The sequence below is a fragment of the Labrus mixtus genome, chromosome 5 (genome assembly GCF_963584025.1).
Source record: "Labrus mixtus chromosome 5, fLabMix1.1, whole genome shotgun sequence".
Taxonomy (NCBI): Eukaryota; Metazoa; Chordata; class Actinopteri; order Labriformes; family Labridae; genus Labrus; species Labrus mixtus.
Window position 1 is genome coordinate 10,780,157 of NC_083616.1, and position 22,732 is coordinate 10,802,888.

A 22,732-nucleotide genomic window follows, 5' to 3' on the forward strand; every position below is an offset into this window, starting at 1 on the left:
TTGACACCGGAAGAGGAAACCGCGGTGCGCTCGTGTTAGCCACAGCTTTTGTAACGTATGAGAGACGGACCGTGTTGAATGAACTTCGGATAGAAAACAATCTTATGCACAGATAAACTCGACAGTGACCAATGTTTCCAGCGTGTTCAAATCAAACAGAGTGAAGTGAGCTCTGTGGATGTTTGTAGTCAGCAGGCTGGTCCACAGACAGTAAAGTTCGGTAAAGACTAAAGTAGCAGCATGGCGGATGTGACTGCACGTAGCCTGCAGTACGAGTACAAAGCGGTAAGTCCTTTTCTTTACGGATAAACGATTTATTGACAGATAGGATGCAGAGGTACTGTAGTTCTATTTGCCTTTAAATGTCATTATATTATTCAGCTAACTACCCCTATGATTTTAATATATGTGTCTTCTTGTTTAGCTTCCTATTAGCCTACTAGCATTTAGCCTAGCTGCAGCGGTGCAACCTGATGTCCTGACTCACCAGCATGTCGGCTTTGTTTTGATTTTGGTAGAACTCAAACTTGGTGTTACAAGCCGATCGCTCTCTGATCGATCGCACACGGAGGGATGAACCCACCGGAGAGGTGCTGTCCCTGGTGGGGAAGCTGGAGGGGACAAAGATGGGAGACAAGTCTCAGAGGACCAAACCTCAGAAACTGGAGGAGAGACGAGACAAGTGAGTACTGAGTCACTCTTACTGCTGTATTGTGTTATCTATAAGTTAGTACTGAGTCACTCTTACTGCTGTATTGTGTTATCTATAAGTTAGTACTGAGTCACTCTTACTGCTGTATTGTGTTGTTTATAAGTTAGTACTGAGTATCTCTTACTACTGTATTGTGTTGTTTATAAGTTAGTACTGAGTAACTCTTACTGCTGTATTGTGTTGTTTATAAGTTAGTACTGAGTCACTGTTACTACTGTATTGTGTTATCTATAAGTTAGTACTGAGTATCTCTTACTACTGTATTGTGTTGTTTATAAGTTAGTACTGAGTCACTCTTACTGCTGTATTGTGTTGTTTATAAGTTAGTACTGAGTCACTCTTACTGCTGTATTGTGTTGTTTATAAGTTAGTACTGAGTCACTGTTACTACTGTATTGTGTTGTTTATAAGTTAGTACTGAGTCACTGTTACTACTGTATTGTGTTGTTTATAAGTTAGTACTGAGTCACTCTTACTGCTGTATTGTGTTGTTTATAAGTTAGTACTGAGTCACTGTTACTACTGTATTGTGTTGTTTATAAGTTAGTACTGAGTATCTCTTACTACTGTATTGTGTTATCTATAAGTTAGTACTGAGTCACTCTTACTGCTGTATTGTGTTGTTTATAAGTTAGTACTGAGTCACTCTTACTGCTGTATTGTGTTGTTTATAAGTTAGTACTGAGTCACTGTTACTACTGTATTGTGTTGTTTATAAGTTAGTACTGAGTAACATGCGTACCTTTGAACAACCATAGGTCTATTTTGGTATTGCCACCACGTTTACTGTAGTTTATGGGTTGAAAGGTCTTCCCCCACATTTGTTCTACATGTTTATTGTTTTTTTCGGTGTTTCTTTGTTACGGATTTAAATCAATTTACAGGGACTAGATCGTATTTGGCAGTGTTTAGTAGTTATTGCAGCTGAATGTAAAATACGTGACATATGGAACTGTTTATCAAAGTAATGTTTTTATTAATAATACTACCCCAAATGCAACTACTAAAGAATATTTGCCAACTGCTGCCTGACTTCAAAATCCTTATTTGGCAGAAATTCGGACAAATTAAAAATCCAGTCACTGATATTTAAACTTAGTTTTGTTGACCAAATCCACTGTTTAGAATTTTAGAGGCTCTGCAAGATGGTTCTCATGCAATACAAACGTAATTGCTGCCTTTAAGATATGAAAAGCAATACTTTCTCTGAGGCCTGTAGTCCATCTGGCGGTTCTTTTTTTTCTGGACGGTAAAGCACTGGCTCCGCGTTCAGGGACACTTGGATGAAATGCTTGTGCGCTGAGAATAAAAGCGCTGGATGTGCGTCTTGTCTCTGTGACTACAACGTCTTGACAACGGCCTCTTTGTGACCAACACTGCACCATTGCTTTTTGTTGTATGTTTTTTTCCTTCACTATGAGCATCAAACAGAGGATGATAGCCCTCCTACTTGGTCAGGATGATAAGCTTAACTAAAACGGCTCTGATATCCGAAATGATTGGCTGGTTGAATACAGCGCCAGTGATGTCAACAGGGCCCTTCTGAAAAGCTGAAATATTTTCAACTAGATGCGCTCGTAGCAGTAGTTCAGATAAGGCTGAGGGTTCTGAAAAAGGACACTGGGTGCTGCGCCCTTTCCCCAGGCGCCCCCCTGCTGCTGCAAACGCTCTCTCCACATTGAAAACAATTTAGAAAAAGAAGCTGGCACACCACATGGACACAGACCCTGATTGAATCTAATTTAACACTCTTTCTTTGTCTCTTTGTACAGGCGCCGAAAGAGAGACGAGGACAGGCACGATATCAACAAAATGAAGGGCTTTACCCTCCTGTCTGAGGGCATTGATGAAATGGTGGGCATTGTGTACAAGCCTAAAACCAAAGAAACCAGAGAGACCTATGAGGTGTTGCTCAGCTTCATTCATGCTGCTTTGGGAGATCAGGTCAGTGTTCACCTCAACCACTGTCATAAAAAGTATTACCTTTATGTCTTTCCTCTGTGACTTGCTCCGTACCATTTACTGACCTGGTCATTTTATTTTCCTCCAGCCACGTGATATTCTTTGTGGAGCGGCAGATGAGGTTTTAGCAGTGTTGAAGAATGACAAAATGAGGGACAAGGAAAGGCGGCGTGAAGTAGAGCAGCTTCTTGGACCAGCTGATGACACACGATACCATGTGTTGGTTAATCTGGGCAAGAAGATCACAGACTACGGAGGAGACAAGGATTTACAGAACATGGGTAAGAACAATAAAAATAACAAAGACTGTTTGTTATAGTAACAAATAAAAAAAAAGCACAGTTTTTATTCACACTGTCTGATGACATCTTATAGTTTCAATTAAATTGTTTCTGTGATTGTTGACCTGATTTGTTCTTCACAGATGACAACATCGATGAAACGTATGGTGTGAATGTGCAGTTTGAATCCGATGAGGAGGTGAGACCCTTTGCTTTTCCCCCTCAAATTGGCTTCTCTTAAATATCCCTGACACATAGATCTATTTTTGTTTTTTTAATAGACTGAGTCCCTTATTTTCTCAATTATTTTTATGTAGGAGGGGGATGAAGACCAGTTTGGAGAGGTACGAGATGAACACTCGGATGAAGACAGTGAAGGCGAGGAGGCAGGTGTGGGCTGCGCTCTTTCAGCAAATGTAAGTGTAAAAATGTACTTTCTTTTAAACTGAAGGCTGTTTAGGATATAAGTACATTCATGTACATTATTGCAGATACACAGAAAGATAATGAAAGACTCTTTGTTTAGCTTGGTGCCACAGGTGATGTGATGACAGTGAAGAAAAAAGATCTACATCCTCGAGACATTGACGCCTTCTGGCTCCAGCGTCAGCTCAGCCGTTTCTATGATGATGCCATTGTTTCCCAAAAGAAAGCTGATGAGGTCTTAGAAATCCTTAAGGTTTGTCTGGCAGCTTTTCTTCTGTGAAAATGTTCTTTCGCACTTACTTGTGTATATATATTTTTTTGACCTGCTCGTTCATCTTTTTCTCTGTTTTCCTCAGACTGCCAGCGACGATCGAGAATGTGAGAACCAGCTGGTGTTGTTGCTCGGTTTCAACACCTTTGACTTCATCAAAGTCCTCCGCCAACACCGTCGCATGAGTAAGTGGGGTTGAAGAAGTAGTTACATGTGATTTTGACTCTGTGTCTTGTGACGTTGTTAATTACATTCTCTATTCTGACGTACAGTTCAGTATTGTACCATGCTGGCGAGTGCTCAGAGTGAGGCAGAAAAGGAGCGGATCATTGGAAAGATGGAGTCCGATCAGGAATTGTCAAAAATTCTTTACCAGCTACAAGAGACGGAGAAGGAAGACATCATTCGGGTGAGTGTGTGTTTATGAAACCATTCTAGAATAACAGCATATAAGAATATTTAATTAAATTCTTAAACTGCTGTTTTTCTGTGAACATAGGAGGAGCGATCTCGCAGAGAGCGGCTGAGGAAGTCTCGGGTTGATGACTTAGAAGCGATGGACACTGACCATGGAGAGGTAAAAAAACAGTGTTTATAAATCAACTGTCTACATGTGAGCAGCTTATCTACATTTTGGTATTATTCACCATGTCAATCAGAAGTACGACATTGTTTGTATGCACTGCATCAAATAAGTTTTTTTGACATATCTATTACACTTCTACAGTCCATGACCCCTCGACAGCTGCTGGACCTCGAGGACCTGACGTTCACACAGGGGAGTCATTTCATGGCCAACAAGCGTTGCCAGCTGCCAGACGGCTCATTCCGCAAACAACGCAAAGGTTATGAAGAAGTTCACGTGCCTGCTCTAAAACCCAAGCCCTTCGCTGATGATGAGGTTCGTTGATTACGTGTCACCGCCTAACCAAAAGACAAACTCAAAAATGTGCATTAAAAACCAGTGTACAGGTGTGCTCATGTCCTACAATCATCTTTTCATCAGGTGCTTGTCCCCATTGAGAAGTTGCCCAAGTACGCACAGGCTGGATTTGAAGGGTTCAAAACCCTGAATCGCATCCAGAGCAAGCTGTTCAAGACCACCATGGAGACAGATGAGAACCTGTTGGTGTGTGCACCCACGGTAAGAAAACTCTTTTTAAGCCAAAAGCAATATACAGTTTTTTTTCTCTGGTGGTGTTGTTCTTCAATCATGTTGGTCTTCTTTGTGCTCACAGGGAGCTGGTAAGACCAATGTTGCTCTGATGGCAATGCTGAGAGAAATTGGAAAGCATATTAACCTGGATGGAACCATCAATGTGGACGACTTCAAAATCATCTACATAGCTCCCATGCGCTCACTGGTACAGGAGATGGTGGGAAGCTTTAGTAAGGTGAGACTCAGAGATGTGTTAATATACCGTGTTATATAAAGCAGCCAGTTCTGTGATTTACTCACTTTCTGTATATTTCCAGCGCTTGGCAAGTTACGGCATCACAGTATCCGAGCTGACAGGAGACCACCAGCTCTGCAAAGAGGAGATTAATGCCACACAAATCATCGTCTGCACACCTGAGAAATGGGACATCATCACCCGTAAAGGTGGAGAGCGTACCTACACACAGCTAGTGCGGCTCATTATCATTGTAAGTTCTGCGGATGTGTTGAACGCTTATTTAGCAAGTGTCAAATTTAAAACGGAGATATGATACGAACTCAATGATAACAAAGTGAATATGTCTTATAGGATGAAATCCATCTGCTTCACGATGACCGTGGACCCGTGCTGGAATCTCTGGTGGCGAGGACAATCCGTAACGTGGAGCTGACCCAGGAGGACGTGCGTCTTCTTGGTCTCAGTGCCACACTGCCCAACTACGAGGATGTGGCTACCTGCCTGCGTGTAGATCCTGCCAAGGGGCTCTTCTACTTTGATAACAGGTATGCTGTTTGGAGAAATCCACAAAGATCCCACTTTGTTCCCATGTGTTTTCTGGTTTGCATCTTGTGTCTGAGACTCTCTTCTCTCTTTCTTTGTAGTTTCCGTCCCGTGCCGCTGGAGCAGACTTATGTCGGTATCACAGAGAAGAAGGCCATCAAGCGTTTCCAGATCATGAATGAGATCGTCTATGAAAAGATCATGGAGCATGCTGGAAAGAACCAGGTTAGTCCGTCCCGGCTAAGTTTGGTTATAAAATCAGGGATGTAATCTTTTCAAAGGTATCCATCAAAACGAAAGGTTTTCCCACCGTGTGATTCAAAGAGTCATATTAGAAAAACGTGTGAAGAGCTTCAGATAGAGAAATTCAACAATGCTTAACTGTCACTGGAACATTTATGAATTAGAGAACAGAGATGAAGTCAAACATTGTAATCATTGTTATTTTTGAAAAACAATAGCCCAGAAAATGTGAAAATGTTGTTGGTGGGAGGATCAACGTGTCATGTATCTATTCATCTATTTTTCTGATGTTTAGTGCTTCAACAATCAAATTCCAGCTAGTGAAAATAAGAATAATCTTGTAGCCACAGTGACAGTTTAAATCCTGTAACAGCATGAACAATGTCCCTTCACTACCTGCTGACCTGCTGCACCAGAGAAGCTGGGAACAAGACTCGTTTAAAAACTGAACTGATTCGGGGCTCTGGTAGCGTAGTTGCGAACAGCCTGGGTTTGAATCTGACCTGTGGCTCATTTCTCGCTGATTTAATGCTTATATATTAAATTGAATTTGTTTTTCTCCTTCAGGTGCTGGTATTTGTTCATTCTAGGAAGGAAACAGGAAAGACGGCCAGGGCCATTAGAGACATGTGTTTAGAGAAGGACACACTCGGTCTTTTCCTCAGGGAAGGTTCAGCTTCTACTGAAGTGTTGAGAACGGAGGCGGAGCAGTGCAAGGTGAGCCAATACCTCTGACCTGACATTACATCAACAAAGAAAGAGATAGCTGACTGACGTTTAGTGCTTGATCCTCAGACTGACATCTTACATTTCTTATCTAGAATCTAGAGCTGAAGGATCTGCTGCCTTATGGCTTCGCTATCCACCACGCTGGTATGACCAGAGTGGACCGTACGCTGGTGGAGGATCTGTTCGCTGATCGCCACATCCAGGTTCTGGTGTCCACAGCGACTCTGGCTTGGGGTGTGAACTTGCCTGCACACACTGTGATCATCAAAGGGACTCAGGTCTACAGCCCAGAGAAAGGCAGGTGGACCGAACTCGGTGCCCTGGACATTTTACAGGTCAGTGTGTGCTTCCTGATAGCGAAACTTTAAAGTGCTTCATACTTTTTAAGTATAGTATTTACCCTGTCATTTCCCTCTTATTTCAGATGCTTGGTCGAGCTGGCCGTCCTCAGTATGACACCAAGGGAGAGGGAATCCTGATCACATCACACGGAGAGCTGCAGTACTATCTCTCTCTGCTCAACCAGCAGCTGCCTATAGAGAGTCAGATGGTGAGCAAGCTGCCGGACATGCTCAACGCAGAGATCGTGCTGGGCAACGTGCAGACCGTAAAGGTTAGTGACATGTAAACACACGTTATCAAATAAAGAAAGAGCTGTTCATATGTTTTGTTTTCATATCATTTCTCTAATTTTGTCATTTTTTGTCGTGCCAGGATGCAGTGAACTGGCTTGGTTACACATACCTGTATGTGCGCATGCTCCGAAATCCCACTCTGTACGGTGTCTCGCACGATGACCGGAGTATAGACCCCCTGCTGGAGAGACGCAGGACAGATCTGATTCACACTGCAGCCAACGTCCTGGACAAGAACAGCCTCGTCAAATACGACAAAAGGACTGGCAGCTTCCAGGTATGAACATCTTATCAGTTATCATCTCATTTGAAGTGATAAGTGATGAGTTGATCTTTAAATCATGACTTTTTGCTCGTCTTTACCTGAAGGTAACAGACCTGGGACGCATTGCCAGTCACTTCTACATCACCCACGACTCCATACAAACTTACAACCAGCTGCTGAAGCCCACTCTCAGTGAGATTGAGCTCTTCAGGGTCTTCTCACTCTCCTCAGAGTTCAGGAACATCACTGTGAGAGAGGTATGGTATTTTTTTTTTTTTTAACTTTTTTAAATTTGTATTTTCTTCCAGTTCAGATAAAAATGTTCATGCCTTTACACACTCTGTACATATTTATCATAAAAGAGAAATATTTTTAAAAAGAAAAAAGGAGGATTTCTTTTGTTTTCATTCCTGGGTTTGTCTTATTGAATAAAAAAGTCTATAGAAGGTAACCGTATTGCAGCGATACTCAACCCATAACTCTTGAGCCAGAATCTTTTAAGTTCTACTACTAACACATCCCCAAAAGTCATTCAAAAAGGGAAACATTTTCAGCAGAAATAATTAATTGCAAGCCACATCACAGTTTTTCCCACACACAGATGATACTTAGGAGGGCTGCCCATGTTGTCACCGCCCCCATTATTTATTTAGATCTGTATATTATTGCCATCATGTGTGCGCATGCTAGACAAAGGGAGCAAGAGAAAAAGAGAAAGCTGCTGCTACTTGCCTCCAGTAGATGCAGTGATTGAGGTGTCATGTCTCGTGTTTAAACTGATTTAATTTTCCATCCATAACCAATCAGCTGCTGCCAAAAAGATAGCAAATTTAGCAGGACCAGTAACAAAGCTTTAAGCAAGGCAATCCTGTACCCCAGTGTTTTCTAATTCTTGTGTTAACATTGTAATACATCCTGCCTATTGGAAAAATTGGCCGATCTATCTAAATGCTGCATTGTTTGTTCATTACATTTTGTTGAAAAGGATCAGAAAATTCTGGAGTAATATTTATCCAAAGGTATTTAAATGGATTTGAGAGAAAATAGAAAGTCGATTTTTGTGCTTTGTCATGCTTTAGAGTTCATTTTGAATATTAAGCCCTTTGATAGATCGAGTTTATATCCTGACATGACTCCCAATTATTTTACGATATAGCAGGTACTGAGTCTGTAAATTTTGAGATACACATTAACAGATCGACCGCATACCAAGACACTCTGTGTTCTGTCCCCCCTCCTTGAACTCCAGCATTTTCCTTTTTCTGCACGTAATGAGGTAACAACAATGACAGGGGACGACCCCGTAGACCGGCTGACCGGGAAAATAAGTGGAACTGAAATAGTTTGTCTGTACTCAGGCTTGGGGTTTGGCATATAGTAGTTTAGTGAAAGAAATGTAAAGTCCAAACTTTGACAGGGTTGAGATAATCCCATTCAACCCTGTCAAAGGCTTTTTTTACCTGCATCCAAGCAGAGCAGTATCTCATGGTTATCTACATGCAATAATCTCACTGTTTTTTATGATCCTGTTTCCAGTGGATCTTTGTGTTTCTTATAAATTAAAGAAACACCTGCCTGATGAAAAGTTGGTTGTAGAAAGCCTTTAATCAATGCCTCATTAAATATATCCAACTTGTTCTTTTATTGATGTGATAACAGTCTTTTTTAATTTAAAAACCCTCTCTAAACTAAACTTCATCATTATGCTGCATTCAAATACTGATCAGTGGTTTGGTCTTTTAGGAGGAGAAGCTAGAGCTGCAGAAGCTGCTGGAAAGAGTTCCTATTCCTGTGAAGGAGAGCATCGAGGAGCCCAGTGCTAAGGTACCAAAGATAACTCGTGCATCAAAATGACCTCATTATATCAGTATCCACCACAGGCATCTGGTTATATGATATATGAGCCTCCACATGTGAGATTAGTCTATTAAAGCCTAATTAAGAAACCTTGTGTTTTGCGTCTTCTCATTCCAGATCAATGTGCTGCTCCAGGCGTACATCTCTCAACTTAAACTGGAAGGCTTTGCGCTCATGGCAGACATGGTGTATGTCACACAGGTACACACAATCCTGTTTTCCATTTTTGTTGTGGTCAACTTCAGAATATCTGGTGTTCTCTCTGAATCACAGCTTTCACTTATTATCCCGAAAGTATATTTTCTCTTGTCGTACAAGTTCTTAAATACAATAACAAAATCACAAAGCCTGATATGAAGGTTAAAAATATCTCTTGTACATGTCTTTGATATTTGTTTGATAACAAAATGTTCCAGACTTTTATTTTATTGAGTTAGAAAGGAAATATAATTGACTGGCCCTGCTAAAGGGAACCATACTCCTAAAACTCTGGTTATTATTGAAATGTCTTTTCTTTAAGAGTAACATCATTTGATTATATTTACTTTCAGAGTGCTGGAAGGTTAATGCGCGCCATATTTGAGATTGTACTCAACAGAGGCTGGGCTCAGCTGACAGACAAGACCATGAATCTTTGCAAGATGATTGACAAGAGAATGTAAGTTCATAATGTCTATACATCAGGCATCACTGTGTGTTGTTGCCCAGGACAGGACAGGCAGCTCACATTCTGTATCCCCGTTGTTGACAGGTGGCAGTCCATGTCTCCACTGAGACAGTTCAAGAAGCTTCCAGAGGAAGTGATCAAGAAGATCGAGAAGAAGAATTTCCCCTTTGAGCGTCTCTACGACCTCAACCACAATGAGATTGGTGAGTTTTCTTCCCACACAAAATGCTCACCATGTTCATCTACAGATAGCGAGTAACTAAGATTCACACTTTCCATTTTCCAGGTGAGCTGATCAGAATGCCTAAAATGGGAAAGACCATCCACAAGTATGTCCACCAGTTCGCTAAACTGGACCTGGCTGTCCATCTGCAGCCCATCACCCGCTCCACACTGAAGGTGGAGCTCACCGTCACGCCTGACTTCCAGTGGGATGACAAGGTCAGGAGTTAAACCCAAAAAGTGCAGCACCTCCTCTGTCTCTATTTCTCAGTGACACTTTTTCACTCTCCATCTTAGATTCATGGATCCTCTGAAGCGTTCTGGATCCTGGTGGAGGATGTGGACAGTGAGGTCATCCTGCACCACGAGTACTTCCTGCTCAAAGCAAAGTACGCACAGGACGAACACCTGGTGACCTTCTTTGTCCCGGTGTTCGAGCCTCTGCCTCCGCAGTACTTCATCCGTGTTGTATCAGATCGATGGCTCTGTAAGTCACTTGATTGGAATGTGTCAAATAATTCACATGACGTTTCTGTTAGCATTTTGATTCTTACTTTGTCTTTTACCTCTCTCTGCAGCCTGCGAGACTCAGCTCCCTGTATCCTTCCGTCACCTCATCCTGCCTGAGAAGTACCCTCCACCTACAGAGCTGCTGGACCTGCAGCCGCTGCCCGTCACCGCTCTCAGGAACTCTGCCTTCGAGGCTCTCTACCAGAACAAATTCCCCTTCTTCAACCCCATCCAGACACAAGGTACAGAACAGAAAAAAATGTCTACTACTCTTGAAGTTCTCTTCTCTATTTTTCGTTTTTCTATCATTACATTATAATCAAGGAAGGAGTGTTCAGGGGTTAACTTGTCAATGTGTTTTTTGTGTTTCCGTCACCTCAGTGTTCAACGCAGTTTACAACAGTGATGACAACGTGTTTGTGGGAGCTCCCACCGGCAGTGGAAAGACAATCTGTGCTGAGTTTGCTATTCTGAGGATGCTGCTGCACAACGCAGAGGGTCGCTGTGTCTACATCACCCCGATGGAAGCACTGGCTGAACAGGTATAAATGGACATTTGGAAGATTTATGTGTACTCGTAAAAAAAAAAATGCTGTTTATTACTTTCTATGTTTTCAGTCATTGATTACTACGATGATCTTTGCCCCTTAGGTGTTTGTCAGCTGGCACCAGAAGTTCCAGGACATCCTGAACAAAAAGGTGGTGCTGCTGACAGGAGAAACCAGCACAGACCTGAAGCTCTTGGGAAAAGGTGACATTATTGTCAGTACCCCCGACAAATGGGACATCCTGTCCCGTCGCTGGAAGCAGAGGAAGAACGTGCAGAACGTCAGCCTCTTCATTGTGGATGAGACACATCTCATTGGAGGAGAAAACGGAGTAAGAACACCTAACCTCTCTGTGCTTTATGTCATACACTTCAGATGTGCGTTGTGACTTTCCTGTAAACTGCAAGAAGTTAATATCCCTCATTTCTGTTGATCAGCCTGTGCTAGAGGTCATCTGCTCCAGAATGAGGTACATTTCATCCCAGATCGAGCGTCCCATCCGCATCGTGGCCCTCAGCTCATCCCTGTCCAACGCCAAAGATGTGGCTCACTGGCTTGGCTGCAGCACCACAGCAACATTCAACTTCCACCCCAACGTCAGACCTGTTCCTCTGGAGCTCCACATCCAGGTCTGTGAACAATGGGATAGTAAATCCAAGAATTAAGGAATTCTTTTTTTAATGTAAAAGTGTTTGCAGATATTGTCAGGTTCCTGATTAGTTGTTCTTTTTTCTGTTCAGGGCTTCAATGTGAGTCACACTCACACTCGCCTGCTGTCCATGGCTAAGCCAGTCTATCACGCCATCATGAAGCACTCGCCCTCCAAGCCTGCCGTGGTGTTCGTCCCCTCGCGCAGACAGACTCGCCTCACAGCCATCGACATCCTCACTTTCTGTGCCGCCGATGTGGTTCCTCAAAGGTACATTATCTACAATGAGATTCCTAAAGATGAGCATTAGACCTTTGCGGAACCAAGGATGCCATAACATCTTGAACCAATGAAATATAAACAAACATTTGTCTCTTTGTAGGTTCCTGCATTGCACAGAGAAAGACCTCGCTCCTTTCCTGGATAAGATAAACGACCCAACTCTGAAAGAAACTCTTGCAAATGGCGTGGGCTACCTGCACGAGGGCCTCTCAGCAACTGAGCGAAGAATTGTGGAGCAGCTCTTCAACTCAGGTACGTCTCATTCCTGGTCTGCATCTTCACCTTTGTCTATTTTGACTTAAGTCAAAAGAGTAAGTCATTCATTTTGGGATGTTTTGGTCCTACAGGCGCTGTTCAGGTGGTGGTGTCCTCCCGATCACTCTGCTGGGGCATTAATATCTCTGCACACCTCGTCATCGTCATGGACACACAGTACTACAATGGAAAAATCCATGCGTAAGTCAGACTAGTTTGATGCTCTTCTTAATGTGTGTACTATAAATACTGTATGTTTCCTAAGTAACATGTTCCTCCTGTTACCCTCTCTCTCCCTCAGATATGTGGACTATCCCATATATGATGTCCTCCAGATGGTGGGTAAGGCCAACAGACCCATGCTGGATGATGAGGGGCGCTGCGTCATCATGTGTCAGGGCTCCAAGAAGGTTAGAGAGACCCGTCCTTTTTGTCTTTAGCACTTTTTTCAAACAGTGATTGTGCAGCAGTAAAAAGGAACCAATCGATGTCCTTTTCTTTCTAGGATTTCTTCAAGAAGTTTCTGTACGAGCCGCTGCCTGTGGAGTCTCACTTGGACCACTGCCTCCACGACCACTTCAACGCTGAGATCGTCACCAAAACCGTGGAGAACAAGCAGGACGCCGTCGACTACCTGACGTGGACATTCCTCTACCGCCGCATGACCCAGAACCCCAACTACTACAACCTGCAAGGTCAGTTTCATCCTGCTGGATTTAAAAAGCAAATCATTCTTTTTAAAGATGATTTCACTTGGTACTGAAAAAGAAAAAACCATCAAGGTTTGTTTACCTTTTCAGGCATGTCCCATCGTCACCTGTCAGACCACCTGTCTGAGCTGGTGGAACACACGCTACACGACCTGGAGCAGTCCAAGTGCATCAGCATAGAGGACGAGATGGATGTAGCACCGCTCAACTTGGGCATGATCGCTGCCTACTACTACATCAACTACACCACCATCGGTTTGTGCCAATACATCTATCCCAACTCACTGGAAATCTGTTATCAAAGATCTATTATCTTCTAAAAAAATATATCTATTTTTAATAGCTCCTTTATGATTAACAAATGTGTTGAATTGACTCATACATTCAAACTGACCTGGTGTCTGTTTATGTTTGGAACAGAGTTGTTCAGCATGTCCCTTAATGCCAAAACAAAGATCCGAGGGTTGATCGAGATCATCTCAAACGCTGCAGAGTACAAGCACATTCCCATCAGACATCACGAGGACACTCTTCTCCGACAGGTAAAGAAACAAACTGCTCTGACAGTACTCTGCACTATAGAAATGTCACTTATCTTTCTGTCCTTGCATTGAAACTGATCGTATTCGAAAACCGTTTTTTTGTTTTTTAGTTGGCACAGAAGGTTCCCCACAAACTGAACAACCCCAAGTTTAACGACCCCCACGTGAAGACAAACCTGCTGCTGCAGGCTCATCTCTCCAGGATGCAGCTGAGTGCTGAGCTGCAGTCTGACACGGAGGAGATCTTGAGCAAGGTAGAGATTTAGTGATGATTTAGTCACTGAGTGTGGTAAAAAAAAAACTCTCTTGGAAGAGTTCCTGAGTGTTTTTAATGAAACCCACATGTTGTGTTTGTAGGCTGTTCGTCTTATCCAGGCCTGTGTTGACGTGTTGTCCAGTAATGGCTGGCTGAGTCCTGCGCTAGCAGCCATGGAGCTGGCTCAGATGGTCACTCAGGCCATGTGGTCCAAGGACTCCTACCTCAAACAGCTGCCCTTCTTCACCTCAGAGCACATCAAGCGCTGCACAGACCAGGTATCTCAACAATTCAACCCATTACACAAAGCATCCAATAAAATCCAACTCTCCCCCTTCATACTTTTGGACATGCATCATCTTAATCCTGCTCTTCTCCTCAGGGTGTGGAGAGTATCTTTGACATCATGGAGATGGAGGATGAAGATAGAACCGCCTTGCTGCAGCTCTCAGACGCTCAGATGGCCGACGTGGCTCGCTTCTGTAACCGCTACCCCAACATCGAGCTGTCGTACGAAGTGGCTGAAAAGGAAAACATCAAGAGGTGTGTACGGATCCTTTGAACCTTGTTCTTTGCAGCAGTGACGCTATACATAAAGTGTTAATGTTTCACAGAAGAAACAGCTGCTTGGTAAGAATAAGTAGGATATTTAATCAGTGTTATTTCTTTGACAAATGTTTGATGAGCATGTCGTTGCTTTTCATAGTGGCAGTCCAGTTCTGGTCCAGGTTCAGCTGGAGAGAGAGGAGGAGGTTACAGGACCCGTCATTGCACCTCTCTTCCCCCAGGTATGTACCATGGGTTTTATCGTTTCCAAAAGAATTCCAATTGTTGTGTCGTTGTTTGTAAACATTTGACATGGTTACAGAAACGTGAGGAGGGCTGGTGGGTGGTGATCGGAGACCCCAAATCAAACAGTCTCATCTCCATCAAGAGGCTGACTCTGCAGCAGAAGGCTAAGGTCAGTGAGCTTCCCTGCATTCTTCCTCTGACCAAAAAGAAATGTTCTTTAAACCAACAGAGGTCTCATGTTGTTCATCTGTTCTGCCCCTCCCCTCCTCCCCTCCTCAGGTCAAGTTGGACTTTGTCGCACCAGCCGTGGGCGTTCATAACTACACGCTTTACTTCATGAGTGACGCATACATGGGCTGTGACCAGGAGTACAAGTTCAGCGCCGATGTGAAGGAGGCTGACAGCGAGGGAGACAGTGACTCAGACTAATCAGTAACTTGAGTTTTGCAGACTCGTGGAGCAATTTGTTTTATCACTTTGTTTGTTGTTTTGTACTGTAGATATTCTGCCAGAGTCACGTCATAATCTCTGCCCTTTTCTTTTTATTCCGTGCAGTTCTGTCTAAGTCTAAATCACCTGAGTCATCACTCAGGTCTACAGCAGTCCAGAAAGATAGTGTGCAGGACCTGTTGACAGCTCAATAGTCAGACATGTATTATAGATTCAAACTCTGTTTTCATAAACAGTTGCCAATGAAGCCCCAATCTGTGTTAGTGTATAAAATAAATGACTGTGTACTTAACAACCCACTGACAGTTTCATGACACAGAAATGCAAAACTATTCAACAAAATAAATTAAATGATCAATATGGGATGCTCTTACTCAAGATTGGGTCTTTGAATACAAGACAAAACTGTCCTGTTATATTTTTGGACTTTGGTTGTGAAATGTTATCCTTTAAATGTTTTTAGTATGATGTACTTTCTGGAATACTTTTTTCAATAAAAAGAAGCCACATAATGCTTTTTACTGTTTTTATTCATTTACTTAATTTTACAAAAATGAATCACACAATTCTTAAATTGAACCTTTAATATAGAAATATGACTCACAAATCATAGCTAGGGCTGAAGCATACTTATGAGTTTACAAAAAGGAAAGGGTGAATACTGCTGAGCTTTCAGTTTAGCTGTGAAAGTTTAATGAGGAAGACACGAGAGGTGACCTCAGGACCATGTAGTTCTCTGTAACTTTGCAGTAACTGTTTTGTTGTACAGGAGGTGTTTATGTTTATCAGTCTTCTGATTGGAATCTCCAGATGGCGATCTCTCCATCATCGCCGCAGGAGGCCAATAGTCCCACCTCCTTTGGGTTCCAGGCGACACAGTTGACGTCCTGACTGTGAGCTTTAGACACCTGAGCTGATAAAGAGAAAATGGGCTGGTCTGGATCAGACACATCGTCCTCCTTAAACACTCGCACAGAATCATCGCCGCAGGCTGTAGCCATGGCTCCAGTCAGCCCACACCTGAACAAAGATAAACATTCACGTTTGATAAATTCAGGGACATACAGACCTGTGAGAGTCTAAAATAAAATTGCCACGTTTTCGTATCATATGGAACAAAATATACAGTATAGAGCATTCCCTTTTGTTGGAGAGGAACTTTAGGCTCATTGCAAAAGTGATGAGAGGACCTCAAAAAGATGAGCTGACAGATTTAAACTAAAGTTACAAACAGGATGCACTGTGTCCATACAAATATGAAGAAGAGCTTACCAGGCGACATCATACACTGTCCGCCCATGGTACCCAGACAGAGTGCAAATACACTTCCACGACAAATCTGGTGGGGGGAGCATAGCAAAGTCATGAAATGATACAAAATGTAAGTCTCCCAAAGACTTGATTTAACGCAAAAGTGCCATCGCTAACAACTCACCACCCTGCCCACTCTCATTGGAATAATCCTTCCAAATCTTCACGGTGCGGTCGGCACTGCTGGAGGCCAGCCTCTGTCCAGCTGCATCAAAAGTCAAACCCCAGACTGTGGACGTGTGACCTTTTAAGGTGGCTCTGCACACCCAGTCATCATCGTCCTCCTTGTAGATACAAATGTTGTTGTCGTAGCTTGCTGAAGCTAGAAGCTGTAAAAAGAAACAATTTAATTTGTGAGATAATCATCTGCCACAGTGAGCAATTATTGGGGTGAAAAGAGTGGGGTGTGACCTACCTCCTGGGTGGGGTGCCAAACAACATGCTTGACATCTTGTGTGTGAGAGTTTAAGACTGTGACACACTCGTACTCGTCTTCTTCGTCCACTGTGAAGCACGCAAAGAAAATCATTGTCACAGAAACACTTAAGAAGCACGGATCAGGATCATGGGCTCACGCAATGTTTCTGAGTTCAAAACAAACCTTCCCAGACCCAGACACTTTTGTCTCGGCTACATGTCGCAAGCAGATTCCCTGACGGTGCCCACGCCACACATTTAACCTCGTTCTCGTGTCCCTCCAACACAGTCAAACTCTGGAAGACAAGCTCAAAAAACTTTAGGTCAAATCTACAAAAAAAAAAGTGCAGCAGATTCAATATGAAGAAATGAAATATCTGACCTCAAAATCATCGTCCTTTTTCTTCCAGATGGATGTTGTTGCATCAAAGCTGGCAGAGGCCAGATAATTCCCACAAGGGGACCACGCCACTTTCCTCACAGTCCGCTGGTGTCCGTCCTGAAGCACACTCTTACACTCCCAGGAGTCACCTAACAAAGAGAGGGAGATTAAGCAACTGTTTAAACTGAGTTTGGTATTTATTTAATTTCACTTTTTTAATAAGCGGGTCTGTTTGGATTAATAAGAAAATGTTTTACTGTTTAATTTAATGTTTAGGAAACACAGGATGTGTTGGCAAATCGGTAAGAAATTGAACTGTAATTGCAATAATAATAATAATAATAAAGAACAAAAACATTTAATTTTCTTTCTGGTTTTGTGTTTGTAATTGTGCATGAGTTTCTGTGTTGGTTTTACAATGCAGTACGTCAAATACAGTGTCCATATTTCAAATATACAGATATATTTGACTTGTGCTTGAACAGTAGAAACCTGATTTATTTATTGTGTCAGGGTTAACTCGGTGTCTTGCCAGTTATTGTCATGCACTTTGTGTTACAGCTTACCCTCTCGTCCCCATATCCGGATGGCCTTGTCGCCTCCGCATGAGGCCAGCAGGGTCCCGGTCGGGCTCCAGCTCACGAACCAGCACCGAGAATCCGGGTGTGCGCTCAGTCTCTGAACCAGAGTCAAACCCTCCTTCATATCTGAGCTGGTCATATATTTAATGTAAACTGTGAGTGTCGTCCTGTCACTCCGCTGTCTCGTGTCTGGTACCGCTGATAGATGAGATAACAAACACTGCGACACACTGTAACAACCCGCGCAGACTACTGTCCAGACTACATCAATATGTAATGTGAGCGCAGGAACACATCAAAGAAATGTTTTTGCACAATTGAAAAAAGTAGCAGAGTTCACCAAAACCAACGATGCCGGAAATTCCGCAATCTTTACTACATGTTTGCTCTCTTTCCGATGCATTATGGGGCTTTCTTCTTCTTGTTTTGTAGTTTAACCGCGGGTTGTTGACGGATTTTAGGTACATTACCGCCACCTCCTGGACAGATTTATATCTCCATGATCGTCACATTACTTAATCAAATACTTGGAGATTATTATACTACTAGACTTATATATATTAGACTTAACCATACTTCCGCATGTTTCTATTAATATTTACAGTCTGTGATAAATACACGCTCTGTCCACATCATGAACTCTACCTTTCTCTCCTTTATTCATCAGGTATGATTTCTGAAGGACTTTGTTTTTACCATGCAGCATATCTAATAAGAATCAGATTTATTGGCCAGGTATACTTACGCATACAAGGAATTAGACTTCGATAGACCGTTTTCTTTTCTTTTCTTTTCTTCTACAACATTAAATATTAAACAATAAACAAACACTTGTATGTACAAGCCTACATGAGACAATAGTGCAGTGGTGAAAAGTGCAAAATATCCTTAAACCAACATGGTAATAACCATTGTAATAAGGCGACAAATGGGTTTATTTAGGCTACATGAGGTTGACAGTTTCATAATATTTACATTAAGGGAGTGTGAATTGATTTATGCCAAAATTAATCAATCGTATGTATCACACGTAAACCAAAACAAAAAGACTATATGGAAAATAATCGTATCCAAACAGAAATTATAAATCGTTAATTTGGGGTGTCATTATAAAATAGTTAGGCTAGCTGTTCTATTTTATTTTTTCTTTTTTTTAAGTATCTTTTTTTTTTGTACATTCTTAACTTTTCTTTTTTTCTTTAAATTGTACTGTGTTCACTTTTTGTTTGCAATCTTTGCTCTTTGCTGCTGTAACAATGTAAATTTCCCCGTTGTGGGATAAATAAAGGATTATCTTATTTTACACGGACCCTACTCTCAGAGTCGTTTTTCATTAATTAACCTTCTGTTTCGCATAGTAAGCCATTTTTTGTCTGTTTATTTATAATAATACACTCTTTTCTTTTATAAAGCTATCTCCCTTAATGCAAAAATAAATAATTGATCTAATCTAATTTTATCGGCAATCCTGTTTTTAAACTGTGTCTTTTGGAGAGTCACCGCTAGGCGGAGGCACTGATCACCAACATCGTTTACACTGCTTCGTAATGAACCAACGAAGAAGAATGTTGTGAACAAGGAAGTCAATATTTTACGGGAAGCCAGCGTAAGCTTCCTTTTGTTTTGTTTTGTCTTTGTTTTTCTGTACCACGTTGATGGGATTTTTTCGTCGAGGGATTTAGCTAGATTAGTAATTGGTTAAATTGTATCTTTATTTTTTTCTATTAAGTTTACTTTTATGACATTTTGTGATCGTTTGTGAGCTAGCTCGACAAGCTAACAACCAAGCTAACAGGCCTGAAGGCCATCACTCTATTGTCTACCCGTCAAACAGAAACCTCTCCTTTTTACACAGAGCAGCTAGTCTTACGCTTAAACGTGGTTTGTAAAAACAAAGTTGTCAGTCTGAGCAAAGCGCCTGTGAAGCTGTCATCAGCAGGTTAAGTAAACAGAACAGGTTGTTGACCTTACTGAAGCTTTACAGCTACAATCTGACAATACAAGGAAGTCAACACTAACACAGACGATCAGGAGTTTTGGAGCACTATGTATGCCCCGCCGGGATCTGCTGCTCCTGGAGGCCGGAGGAGGAGAGGGGGGACCTCCGTGCCGAAGCAGCCGGAGCGGAGTCTGGTGTCGGCTCTGCCCGGAGCTCTGTCCATCACGGCGCTCTGCACGGCTCTGGCGGAACCGGCCTGGCTCCGGGTTCACGGAGGCACCTGTCCAAGACAAGAGCTGGGAGTGGCAGATGTGCTGGGGTACATTGATCCCAAGCTGTTGGACGGTGAGGACCGGTACAAAAGCACCTTCACAGTGTGCAGATTAAACTGGTAGCTCACTTGTAATAATCTCTGATGTCCTCCAGATTACTGTGTGAACCCGCAGACCATCCTGCTCCTGAGGGTGATCGCTGCCTTCTGCTTCCTGGGTATCCTGTGCAGTCTGACTGCTTTCCTTTTGGATGTGTTTGGACCCAAGCACCCTGCACTCAAGATCACACGCAGATATGCATTTGCACATATTTTAACAGGTATACATCTACCATGCTGGAGTTATTATCAGATCATTTACTTTGTGTCATTTTTGCGTACCTAATTGTGTTCCTTTGTCTCTTCATTAGTGTTACAGTGTGCCACGGTGATAGGCTTCTGCTACTGGGCCTCAGAGCTCATCCTGTCACTACAGCAGCAGCATAAAAAGTACCACGGGTCTTTCATATACGTCACTTTTGCCATCAGCTTCTATCTGGTGGCAGGAGCAGGAGGAGCCTCCATCCTTGCCACAGCTGCGAACCTCCTGCGCCATTACCCCACTGAGGAGGAGGAGCAGGCTTTAGAGCTGCTCTCCGAGATGGAAGACAGCAGTGAAACGTTTCCTGCTGATTATGACATTGCTAATCAGTTTCAGCCCCCGCCTGCCTACACGCCCTAATGCCACAAGACTGACCTTGTTAACACACGCTTCTCTCTCTCAGCACGGCTATTGGCTTGATGAGCAAAACCCAATCTTTATCAAACGGATATCTTCGCAAAATACCCTCCACAATGAACACAGTGTGCACAGATGGCGCAAAAACTTCTTTACTGAAAGAGCTTGGGTGCATGAAAGCTTTCTTTAGTGGTGGCAGAAATTTAGGATTTGATTCTTACTTTCACCACTAAAGTTGTTAGTGATTTGCATGTAAATGGCTTTTAGGATTTGGTTCTTACATGTGAAGCAAATTAAACTGTAAGAAGTGCTCAATATGGCTCATATGTATTTGATGAAGCAGCCACAGCTGGATCAGTGCCATTTATTGAGGCTGGGCTGTCGGCACATTGTCCGCGGTTGTATTGCTCTTGGTTGGACGTGGATAGGGCTTTGTTAAGCATCATTTTGATGTCATTTTTTTAAGCTTGTTGTGAATGGTTTTAATTTGACCCAAACATCAGAAATTCAGACATACACTGAGAAGTTTCTTTTAGACATTTCTTTTATATTAAATCAAATGAACCCTATTATTTATTATTTAGATCTTTGTGCTGTGTATTTCCTCCTTCCTTTTGCTTTTTAGACATCAGTCACTGGTTTAGTCTTATTTCATCACATCTATACTTAAATTAACACAAGCAAAAAATTTTTGGGAACGGTGTATGTGGTGTTTAAAAAAAGATCAGCCTGGGACTGTGCTGCGTGTTGAGAGTGAGCCACTGAGAGAAATGCAGAAACGTTTCTGTATGTTTCACAATGAGGACATTTAGTAGCCCTTAAGCCTTGTTGCAAAAGTTGGTTTTGTCAAGTTTCTTGTATTTGATTTATGAAAGAAACCTTATTTGTACTTTGTGATTACCATGCGTGACAGTGTGAGTATGTGTTTTCTATGCATGAGTTCTTTTGTGTGCGAATTTTAAACCCTTCAGACAGAAACTCTTGAGAAAATCTCCCACAAGGTTTCAGCTGAGGCTTAAAAATTGTGATGTGGTGACTCTAGTTGACTGTTTGTTGTTTAGTTTTCTCAATTTCTGCGTTGTGTTCCTCAAGTTGTTGCTTTACTTTCATCACCAGTATGTAAATATTGATTGTTTATACATAAAAGTGGTCATAATAAAATAAATGCCATATCTTGCCTCATGTTTCTCATCTGTAACTTAACCTTGATTTATCAAACATGTTTCCCATTGGCATTCTGTTTTTAGACGCTGTAGTTTAACTGGAGAGAATATTGACTGTGACATTTCTGTCTGATCAGGGTATTTCTGGGTTTGCTGTCTGGACCTTTGAGACACAACATGGCATTACAGCGAGTAAGAGCCTTACACCCTAATAGACTTTAAAGGGCATAGAGTATACCTTCTTTCACATTCATTGCTACCCTATAGAAAGCCATCAAGTTATTTCTTTCTGCTTCTTTTTAGAAGAAGCAGAAAGAACTTCTTACATGCAAGGTTTTTTTAAGTTCATATTACTCAACTGCCCTAATGCATTACATTATTATCAAAAGGCTTGTAATTATTTTTGCAGGCTTCCAGCATCTTGATGCAGAGCCAAGGAGTTTAATTCTATAAGGGCAATGACAGTTCATGGGTTAAATCACTGCTTTAAGATTACTCTTTAAAGCTGCACTTTCAGGCTGTGACTGTCCAGGGCCAAATGAACTTAAGTTAATCAGATGAATAGACGACGCATTACAAGGGAGGCGTGATTGATAAGGTGAATATGCCATCCAAGGTAAGGAAGTGATGCCTCTTCCAAGGAAGTGGAGCTTACGCATCACGTCACTTGGCCACACGGCTGGTATATATACACACCCCCAGCCAGACCAAAATTACAACCAGCGTCTGCACAGGCTTGGTGGTAA

At 42.3% G+C, this 22,732-nt stretch overlaps 3 protein-coding genes across 3 annotated transcripts; 2 read left to right on the forward strand and 1 right to left on the reverse strand.

Annotated features, from left to right (window-relative positions):
• Positions 1 to 25: 25 nt before the first annotated feature.
• On the forward strand, positions 26 to 15,716 carry snrnp200 (small nuclear ribonucleoprotein 200 (U5)). Its single transcript, XM_061037760.1, has 44 exons — positions 26 to 285; positions 519 to 682; positions 2,485 to 2,656; positions 2,763 to 2,955; positions 3,099 to 3,154; positions 3,273 to 3,371; positions 3,482 to 3,634; positions 3,738 to 3,837; positions 3,925 to 4,061; positions 4,152 to 4,229; positions 4,380 to 4,553; positions 4,659 to 4,796; positions 4,891 to 5,046; positions 5,129 to 5,299; positions 5,401 to 5,594; positions 5,694 to 5,817; positions 6,403 to 6,552; positions 6,657 to 6,899; positions 6,989 to 7,177; positions 7,279 to 7,476; positions 7,569 to 7,721; positions 9,208 to 9,288; positions 9,439 to 9,522; positions 9,873 to 9,979; positions 10,073 to 10,191; positions 10,275 to 10,429; positions 10,508 to 10,697; positions 10,789 to 10,962; positions 11,102 to 11,262; positions 11,372 to 11,599; positions 11,706 to 11,897; positions 12,009 to 12,187; positions 12,300 to 12,451; positions 12,547 to 12,655; positions 12,756 to 12,864; positions 12,960 to 13,149; positions 13,255 to 13,419; positions 13,585 to 13,706; positions 13,817 to 13,960; positions 14,064 to 14,240; positions 14,345 to 14,505; positions 14,669 to 14,750; positions 14,831 to 14,923; positions 15,034 to 15,716. The coding sequence occupies exons 1-44, from the start codon at positions 241 to 243 to the stop codon at positions 15,181 to 15,183; spliced, it is 6,411 nt and encodes a 2,136-aa protein (XP_060893743.1). The 5' UTR covers positions 26 to 240; the 3' UTR covers positions 15,184 to 15,716.
• ciao1 (cytosolic iron-sulfur assembly component 1) lies at positions 15,717 to 18,083 on the reverse strand. The gene is made up of 7 exons (XM_061037761.1): positions 17,881 to 18,083; positions 17,315 to 17,463; positions 17,117 to 17,228; positions 16,931 to 17,019; positions 16,640 to 16,844; positions 16,477 to 16,543; positions 15,717 to 16,224 (listed from the first exon to the last, which is right to left on the reverse strand). Exons 1-7 carry the CDS (start codon positions 18,032 to 18,034, stop codon positions 15,990 to 15,992), a joined length of 1,011 nt encoding a protein of 336 aa, XP_060893744.1. The 5' UTR covers positions 18,035 to 18,083; the 3' UTR covers positions 15,717 to 15,989.
• Positions 18,084 to 19,442: 1,359 nt separating this feature from the next.
• On the forward strand, positions 19,443 to 21,995 carry tmem127 (transmembrane protein 127). Its single transcript, XM_061037762.1, has 3 exons — positions 19,443 to 20,179; positions 20,261 to 20,425; positions 20,516 to 21,995. The coding sequence occupies exons 1-3, from the start codon at positions 19,942 to 19,944 to the stop codon at positions 20,824 to 20,826; spliced, it is 714 nt and encodes a 237-aa protein (XP_060893745.1). The 5' UTR covers positions 19,443 to 19,941; the 3' UTR covers positions 20,827 to 21,995.
• The last annotated feature ends 737 nt before the right edge of the window (positions 21,996 to 22,732 follow it).

What these genes read in the sequence shown, in the direction of transcription:
- ciao1 (XM_061037761.1), bottom strand. Translation starts at nt 18,034, where the DNA reads ATGACCAGCTCAGATATGAAGGAGGGTTTGACTCTGGTTCAGAGACTG. An exon ending in AAGTGTCTGGGTCTGGGAAG is followed by an intron (nt 17,020 to 17,116) that starts GTTTGTTTTGAA and finishes CGTGCTTCACAG; the next exon opens with TGGACGAAGAAGACGAGTAC. An exon ending in ACAGTGTATGATGTCGCCTG is followed by an intron (nt 16,225 to 16,476) that starts GTAAGCTCTTCT and finishes ATCTTTGTTCAG; the next exon opens with GTGTGGGCTGACTGGAGCCA.
- tmem127 (XM_061037762.1), top strand. Translation starts at nt 19,942, where the DNA reads ATGTATGCCCCGCCGGGATCTGCTGCTCCTGGAGGCCGGAGGAGGAGA. An exon ending in TGATCCCAAGCTGTTGGACG is followed by an intron (nt 20,180 to 20,260) that starts GTGAGGACCGGT and finishes GATGTCCTCCAG; the next exon opens with ATTACTGTGTGAACCCGCAG. An exon ending in ATTTGCACATATTTTAACAG is followed by an intron (nt 20,426 to 20,515) that starts GTATACATCTAC and finishes TCTCTTCATTAG; the next exon opens with TGTTACAGTGTGCCACGGTG.
- snrnp200 (XM_061037760.1), top strand. Translation starts at nt 241, where the DNA reads ATGGCGGATGTGACTGCACGTAGCCTGCAGTACGAGTACAAAGCG. An exon ending in TGCAGTACGAGTACAAAGCG is followed by an intron (nt 286 to 518) that starts GTAAGTCCTTTT and finishes TGATTTTGGTAG; the next exon opens with AACTCAAACTTGGTGTTACA. An exon ending in CTCTGGAGCTCCACATCCAG is followed by an intron (nt 11,898 to 12,008) that starts GTCTGTGAACAA and finishes TTTTCTGTTCAG; the next exon opens with GGCTTCAATGTGAGTCACAC.